Consider the following 9,242-nt stretch of genomic DNA (forward strand, 5'->3'; position numbering starts at 1 on the left):
TCAAGACACACTTTATACTGCTTACAATTAGTAAAGCTGTTTTTAAATGATAGGTTGTATCAGATGATCTTTATACTTTTACCTGTAAAAGTATCATAAGTCACTTTGAAACTGAAACTGTGATGTTTATATGAATGACAAAAGTATAAATGAGAAAAATGTTTGATGGGAATTGATTTTGGCCATTGGATTGGATACTTCCATCACAGTTGTCTGCTAATTGCTGTGATCTCATTTGATACACTCATAAATCACAACAGGGAAAAAAAAATTAGCCATTTCATGAAGCTGTTATATATAATTGGTGCATATTTTGTATAACAGGCTCTGATGTGGTTGACTGGTTGTTCCATCACGTGGAGGGGTTTGCAGATCGCCGTGAAGCACGAAAATACGCCAGCAACTTGTTGAAAGCTGGCTTTATCCGCCACACAGTCAACAAAATCACCTTCTCAGAGCAGTGCTACTACATCTTTGGAGATCTTTCTGGCAGTAAGTACTTTTACAACTACAGTTCAGCCACAAATGAAAACTATGTCAGAAATTGGTGTGAATATGCAATGTGACTTGAGAGCTATGGCTTTAATCTTTATTCCTCACACAGCCTCATATGGCTGGGTTTTTGTTGCTTATTTGTGACCCTGGACCACAAAACCAGTCTTAAGTCGCTGGGGCAATAGTAGCAATAGCCAGAAGTACATTGTATGGGTCATAATGATCGATTTTTCTTTTATGCCAAAAGTCATTAGCGTATTAAGTAAAGATCATGTTCCATGAAGATATTTTGTAAATTTTCTACCATAAATATATAAAAACTTGCTTTTTGGTTAGTAATATGCATTGCTAAGAACTTCATTTGGACAACTCTCTAGGCCATTTTCTCAATATTTAGATTTGTTTGCACCCTCAAATTCCAGGTTTTCAAATAGTTGTATCTCAGACAAACATTGTCCTATTTTAACAAACAATATATCAGTGGAAAGCTTATTTACTCAGCTTTCAGATGACGTAAGAATCTCAATTTCGACAAATTTACACTTATGACTGGTTTTGTGGTCCAGGGTCACATTTTAGAGTAGAACTGCCCACTTAAGGCCCAGACACACTAAACCAACATCAAGGAACTAGCTTCAACGAAAGCCGACGTGAAAGTCACATAGCTTGATGGCTTCTGTACGCATTCATTTTATGTAAAAGAGCAGCTCGGAGATTCTTCTAAACATCTCCGTTTGTGCTCCACAGAAGAGAGAGTCGTTTGGGTTCAGAAGGATATTATAAAATACATTCAACCCAAAATTTATTCAGATGCCTTCAAATTTCTCACATTATCACAATTTATTCGGAATAGTTTAGAAAATGGAAATAAAATATGACAAGAACTTGTGTCAGAACAAATGATTATGCCAGATAACTTTGATAGAAAGGTATGTAACAAAACAGTGTGAAATCAAATTCTTACTCCCAAATCTTTATCAGTTTTACTGCTAGTCCACTGTATGAAGAATTTTTGGGAATAATATGTCACAGTTTACTTTTATTTTGCTATCCTCACTTACATAAATAAACTATAGTGTCCTGTGCCTACTAGTAAAAATATCTGGTGCGCTTATGCTTTAACACTATGGATTAGCACAGTTTACATTAGGTACTGGCCTATTGTAAATTTAAACAAGCGGATTCTTTCATGGTATGCTAGTAGGGGATTTCTGACTGCTGCTATCTGGAGTTGTTATTATTACAGTTGTTGAATATATGAAAAAGGTCATTTTCTGTTTGAACATGTGTAAATATTCCACTGCTATGTTTAGTGTAGTCCTGTCAATGCAAGGAACAAATGATATTAGTAGCTCTCCAGAGCCTAATACATAATTTGTCCCAGTGAGTTGAGTCATCTGTATTGTTGTTACTGTTAATGTTAATGTTAAATTTGTCAGCTGTTTTTTGATTTAATATTTCTTTTAGTCTTTTTTTTTTTTTTTTTTTAGTTCTGTGTCAAATGTCCTCTTTAGTTTTATCATATTTAGTCATTCTGTTCTGTTTTTTTTGTTTAGTCTAGTTTAAGTTGATTAAAATCTTTAGTCATGATATGATTGCACAATTGTCAAACTGATAATCACACTTATTTTCACTTATTTTATTTAAAGTTGCAATGACGATTACTGATCATGATCGTTGTCATTTGTGACCCTGGACCACAAAACCAGTCATAAAGGTCAATTTTTTACAATTATAAATAAGTAAATAATAAGTATGTTTTCCAATGATGTATGGTGTGTGAGGATAGGACAATATTTGGCCGAGATACAACTATGTGAAAAACTGCAATCTGAGGGTGCAAAAAAATACTGAGAAAATCGCTTTTAAAGTTGTCCAAATTAAGTACTTAGCAATGTATATTACTAATTAAGTTCTAATATATTTTGGTAGGAAATTTACAAAATATCTTCATGGAACATGATCTTTATTTAATATCCTAATGATTTTTGGCATAAAATCGATAATTTTGACCCGTACAATGTATTGTTGGCTATTGCAACAAATATACCCATGCTATTATATACACATGCTATTTACGACTGGTTTTGTGGTCCAGAATCACATTTGAAAAATACACCCGTTTTTTTGTTTACCTCATCTAGTTACCTAATTTATTATATAATTAATATAAACAAATTCTTATTTTAAAAACTGTTAAAACTCAAAAGCTCTTTTCAGAAGATATTCAAGTCTTTTATGTCTCAGGTTGTGTAAGTGCATTTATTCAGCAACCTCAGTCGCAAACATTATGCTGTAGTTGAGATCCATGTTTGGATTTATCACAGCTCATCACTGAGAAAGTTTGATGGCAGATTTAGTCGCAGAAACCAGTGTGTGAAAAGAAAATGTGTTAAGACAGAATGGCTATATTACACTTACATTTGAGCAGAATATCTTAATGGAGATCACTAAACTTCAGCGTAGTGTCTGTTGATGTTTTCAAATCATCAGTTTCAATGTTGTAAGTTGCCAAATTATGACGATAAAACACAGGGCAGAAAATGTATCCTTTTTTAAGAGAGAAGCTGTGATGGGGGATTTAACTTTTGACATCTGGCAACCCCAACTCGTGGAGGTCAATGTTTTTTTCCTCTTTTTTTTTTTTTTAAAGGGGTGCAAACTTGTTACCTTTCGGTGAAAATTAGCCGTTTTCACCTTGAAATAGGTCATTTACGTGAATCGTGTAGATCCTTTTTTTGGTTGGTGGCAAAAGAAAAAAAAAATTTTGGGTTCCCCCGTTGGCAAATGTTCCCCTGTTGCACCACATAAAATAGGAGGAGGAAAAAAACCTACACAAGACACTGCTTAAAGGAGTAGTTCACTTTCAGAACAAAATTTTACTGATAATGTACTCACCCCCTTGTCATCCAAGATGTTCATGTCTTTCTTTCTTATTTAAAAAAATAATAAAATTATGTTTTTTGAGTAAAACATTTCATGATTTCTCTTCATATAATGGACTTCTATGGTGCCCTTGAGTTTGAACTTCCAAAATGCAGCTTCAAAGGGCTCTAAACGATCACAGCTGAGGAAAGAAGTGTCTTATCTAGCAAAACGATAATTATTTTCTAAAAAAAAAAATTACTTAAAAAAAAAAAAAAAAAGTTATTTTCTAAAAAAAAAAAAATGTACAATTTATATACTTTTTAACCTCAAATGCTCATCTTGTCTAGCTCGGCAAGACGAGTGTTTGAGATTAAAAGTATATAAGTTGTAAATGTTTGTAAATGACCCTTCTTTCTCGGCTGGGATCATTTAGAGCCCTTTGAAGCTGCATTTAAACTGCATTTTGGAAGTTCAAACTCGGGGGCACCATAGAAGTCCATTATATGGAGAGAAATCCTGAAATGTTTTCCTCAAAAAACACCATTTCTTTACGACTGAAGAAAGAAAGACATGAACATCTTGGATGACAAGGGAGTGAGTACATCATCTGTAAACTTTTGTTCTGAAAGTGAACTTCTCCTTTAAGTATTGAACAGCTTTTAACAAAAGGGGAAAAAGCTCTTTCAGTAGCTGTGGTCTACTAAAAGCCTCAAAGGCATCAGGGCTAAAGTGGAGAGAACAAAATGTGTCTTTAGGAAAATGTATTTGTCCACAGAAACCTTCCCATTCTTTTCTTCTCTTCTTATCACTAAGAAAAGCAGACTTACATCACTTCTCTTGTTTCTCTTTGACTGAAAATTACAACCAAAAGCTGCACAATAATGGCATCATGTTAGTATTTAATTATACAAGTTGCTTATTTCAGTTAGGGCTGGACCAGAATATTCGATTATTCGAATATTCGTTCGGTGGGTTGGCATTCGATTTTAAATTTTGAGATTCGAATATTCGTTGTTGTTTTTTCATACACCTTGCATCCCCCGCGAAACGGTTCTCATTCGCGCTTAAATATGAATGAAGAAGATCAGAATGCTGCGCCACTAACACAGAGACAGCAAAAAAAAAAAAGAAGAAAAAAGAGAGAGATAATATGAGTAATATTTGAGAGACTATAAAGTACAGTCGGAGCCACTTGAATGGTGGAAGCAAAACTAGGGCTGTGTTTACTGACGGAAGTGCTCAAATAAACGCGCACGTTTGTTAATAATGTTTGAGCCTCATTTATTTTGGGTTTCAAAATAATATACATATGTGACCCTGGACCACAAAACCAGTCATAAGGTTAAATTTTACAAAACTGAGATGTATAAATCATATGAAAGCTCAATAAATAAGCTTTCTATTGATATATGGTTTGTTAGGATACGACAATATTTGGCCGAGATACATCTATTTGAAAATCTGAAATCTAAGGGTGCAAAAAATCAAAATACTGAGAAAATCACCTTTAAAGTTGTCCAAATTAAGTTCTTAATGCATATTACTAATCAAAAATTACATTTTGATAGGTTTACAGTAGGAATTTTACAAGAAATCTTCATGGAACATGATCTTTACTTAATTTCCTAATGATTTTGACATAAAAGAAAAATCAATAATTTTGACCCATAAAATGTATTTTTGGCTATTGCTACAAATATACCCCAGCGACTTAAGACTGGTTTTGTGGTCCAGGGTCACATATATGTATTTTATATATAGGCTTATATACACAAACGTTATATATAATGTATATATATTTATTTATAAATAATTTAGATATAAATAATTTATTTATATAAACACTGCGCCATTTTTTTTCGTTGTTCTTTTATTTAAATAGCCTACCCTTTACGGTGTCAGTAATTACTGTGCTGCTAATTTCTGATTTGGGAGTGATTTGTTTGTTAAAAAATGTTAGGCTACCTTATTAAAAGTAGTGCTCTTAACAGACCTGTGTGTTTTGTATCACTAGCGCAGTGTCCATTCTCGAAGCATGTAAGCTCTGCCTGCGTGAGGCGCGCCGCATCCAACTCGCAATGTTCTATTACAATTTATTAATTCTGAACGTGTGGTGTGTCCAAATTGCACCAAAATGCAACACTGCACTCCCTTGGGTCCACAGCAAAAATCGTTTGGATGAACTGTTCTTGACATAATAAAAATGCAAACAGAAAGACAGAGATTCCTGCCTTTATAGAGAGAAGAATATGTTCAGCACCTCCCACCGAACCTTCGAATAATCGATGTTGATTACTACCGAAGCTTCGAAGCTCAAAAAATGGTATTCGGACCAGCCCTAATTTCAGTTGTGTTGCATTAAAAATAGCAACAGGCAGGCAGTGCAACTGTTTTACATCATCAAAATAATGACGCCCCATAGTCTAAAATATTTATAAAACTGTGTGGATTTTTTAAATTATGTAGTAAGAGACATCATTTATGTTATATTGAGCCATACAAGTCTTAATACCCAGTCACTGTCCATTGTTTTACATTTGTGTTTTGTTGTAGACATGGCCCATCTCTCTCTCCATGACCATGATGGATCCAGCGGGGCGTCTGATCAGGACACTCTCGCTCCATTGCTTCACCCCGCTGAAGCTCCCTGGCCTGCCGCGTTCCCTTACCAGTACCCACCAGCCCATTCCCTCCCAGATGCAGCTCACAGCTACTCTGAAGCCGGTGGAGGCGGCAGCGCAGGCAGCCAGCACAGCGAAGGTGAGTAACCTCAAATCTAGCGATGCACCGAAATGAAAATTCTTGGCCGAAGCCGAACAATATTACACACTGGGCTGAAGGCAGATTACCAAACATGGTTTTTCCCTCATGTATTTTTTTTTCAATTTCTTTCACCATTGCATAAATATTTGCTTTTTACAGTTTTGTCGTGCTTTTCAAAGAAAACAATCAATTACAAAACAACAATGTAACATTCTAGTAGACATTATAGCCTACCAACAAAGCACAATTTAACTTCAAATTAATAAATTAGTAAAATAATATTCTTTGGCCATTTTTAAGACCCCCTTCTTGAATCAGGCATGTGTTTTTTAATGTACAAATAAATGCAGCCTGAGCAAAGGAGAATGTTATAACAAATGCATTAATACAGTAGTTGTAATGATTATCATTATTTTTGTCTTTTTTATTTTATTTTACAGAACAACAGTAAAATTACAATACGAACATTTATGAATGTTGACTTTTATTTTGGCGGAAACCCGCAAGAAGACCTCAGTACTACTTTTTGCTGACAGCAGCAGATTTATGAATGATTCTCGTGATTCCCTCATACTTTGAACTTTGATACAATTTGTGCGTATATTAGACAACATAACGTTCTGTAGTTTGTTTACTAATGGTTTAAGGCCATTTGGTGATTTCAGTCATCATACAGTAACCAGCAACAACCAGCCCTTTCTCTTCTCATGGAAGACATGCGATGCGATACTAAACAGTCTCTCGCTGTCTGTGCTTTTAATGATTTTTGCGTCTTTCTCAGACAGTTTTAAATGCTTTCACATTGCCCACGTTTGCTGCATTAGTGCACGCCTCGATTTGATCACGTCACATCATTGTTCGGTGTAATTTTGGTTGCCGAACATTCGGTGCATCCCTACTCGAATCGCACTGCTAACAATCTCCAACAGCTCCATACTTACATTAACATCACTCTCCATAGGGAGCAGCGGATCAAACTGCAGCTGGAGCCGGAATGAGGGGAAAACCGCGGCAGGAGACTTTCGGTTAGCAGGAGGAAGCGAAATGGGCGACGCTCACGAGTTTGACTTCCGCAGAGACAGAGCCCCCAGCGAGCGCTCGGTGCCCCCCAGCGAAGGCAGCGTGCGAAGCTCACGATCTCACAGCTACAGCCTGAAGCAGGGATCTGCACGAGGAGCCCCGGGGTCGCCGTCCGGTCGCCTTCTTGCTAACATTCCCCCCGAACTCACGGGCTCCCGACGCTCGTGCAACACAGCCAATGGGGAGTTCTTCGTCGACATCATGTGACTGTTGCGAGCAGAAGTGCCCAAACTATTTTTTGCCTTATGAATTACAAAAAAACGTGGCCTACTAGTGCAGCCGATTAGAATTAGGATTAGCGCTGACCTAAAATTCATTAGCTTGTGAGCCCCGACATCACTTAGGTCTTAGAACTTAGTCTACTAAAGCATAAGCAAACAGGTCAAGTTTACAATAACAGATTAAGACTAAATGTACAAAATCACCTCAGAATAGTTGGGATACGATTTCCTCTTATGGACAAAAAGAGATTTTGAGAGAAATAGCAATAATTGAATGGGATTTAGTTACAACACTATATGGGTGTGAGGATTCAAGGTGAATGTAGTCCAAAACCAAGGACGTAAATGTCAAATGTTAAAATTTCTGTTGTCATCTGCCCTGTTTTAGCGCATATTTGGAGGTTATTAACTTTTTTTTTTGCCCTTTTTAAATTTTTACTCTCAGTAAATGTGTCATGCAGATATTTCATTATTCATGGAAATTGTTTTTACTGAGAATATATTTTTCAGTGTTTGTCAGCAATATTGTATTGGGAGAATTTTCGAAGTACCATGTTAAGGAGATTTCTTTTTTTAATTTATAAATATAGTTTTATTGTGACATGCTTGGAGTACACTGGTGTCTGTGTGTGTTTTTATGGGTTCAGCTTGTGGAATGTGAGGGTTCTCGTCTTCATCTGGAATCCAGATGTGTCTGGGTTTGTCTCTGTCCACATCTGCTTTTATTGTTTGTCGGCAATTGTTCGCCAAGAGCTTTAAAAGGTCATCTCTCAAGTATTTAATGGTAGTTAGTTGTTGGTATTAGTTTAGGACCATTTGATTTGGAAGCCTTTAAAAGTAGTTACTGCATGCTAACATGTAATATTTTCTGAATAACAGTAAATTACCAATGTTTAGATGAGTATATGAAACTATTCAGTTTCATTTCATGTTTAATTAACTCCCTCACAGCAGTGCTCTTTATCTAATTATCCAGTGTTAGAATGACAAACCAAATAGGCTTTATTGGCTTTTGAAAGTTGTTTTTGTTGGCTAATGGTCCTGAAATTGTCAGATTAGAATGATGCCAACAGACATGATCTAATCCTTGAAAACCAGTAACAAAACTACACACAAAAAAAGAAAATACAATCCATGCTGCACTGAATTCAGATTCACATGCAACAAGTCTGAACTTGATTTGTGTCAACCACAGTGTGTTTGTGCAGTGAGTTATCAACAGCATTAAACCGTCAGCATTCAGGAGACATTTAGGGACCGCACATTTAGTATGTAAGTGTGGCTCAGTTAATCTATTTTTACAATTTTGAGTGTTTATATATTCATTTATTGGGTCAAATGAGTTTGGAAAAATATTTTTAAAATTAAGTTTTACCTAATAATCTAAAATAAAAGAAAGTTTATTTACTCAATAGAAATATGCATGGATACATATTATTCTGCGCATTTCTATATTCTAACCAATATTAGACATATTGGTTTGAGTTGGATTTATTTTACATTATTTTATTTGCATTTTTTTCCCTCAAGAAAAATATTTCATGAAAAATAATCGTTTTACAATTTCCTGCTGTTTTTAGTGACTAAAATATCCACCTTATTTTTCCCATAAGAGTGAGCGTGGTTATTTGTCAATTTTATGGGTCCGGCTTCCGGTCTCATCTGCGTCCGGCTATTTTTAGCTGTACAAAACGGCACGTTTTGCTGCTTGATATTGCAAATTGGTGTCTTTTCCCACATTATTTTAGTGTATTATCTTAATTATGAACACAATGGTTTGGAGTGCCAAACGTTTTACCGCTTACTGCACATTAT

The 9,242-nt window shown here is 35.5% G+C and overlaps 1 protein-coding gene across 1 annotated transcript in view; it reads left to right on the forward strand.

The window, feature by feature from the left end:
- Positions 1-8,030, forward strand: part of dvl3a (dishevelled segment polarity protein 3a) — a 31,549-nt gene extending 23,519 nt beyond the window's left edge. Inside the window, exons 13-15 of the mRNA XM_073848555.1 lie at positions 325-492; positions 5,917-6,123; positions 7,088-8,030. Of these exons, the coding sequence (XP_073704656.1) occupies positions 325-492; positions 5,917-6,123; positions 7,088-7,413 (701 nt within the window). The 3' untranslated portion in view covers positions 7,414-8,030. The remainder of the gene's footprint in view (positions 1-324; positions 493-5,916; positions 6,124-7,087) is intronic.
- The last annotated feature ends 1,212 nt before the right edge of the window (positions 8,031-9,242 follow it).

The sequence above is a fragment of the Garra rufa genome, chromosome 10, assembly GCF_049309525.1.
Source record: "Garra rufa chromosome 10, GarRuf1.0, whole genome shotgun sequence".
In the NCBI taxonomy this organism is placed as follows: domain Eukaryota; kingdom Metazoa; phylum Chordata; class Actinopteri; order Cypriniformes; family Cyprinidae; genus Garra; species Garra rufa.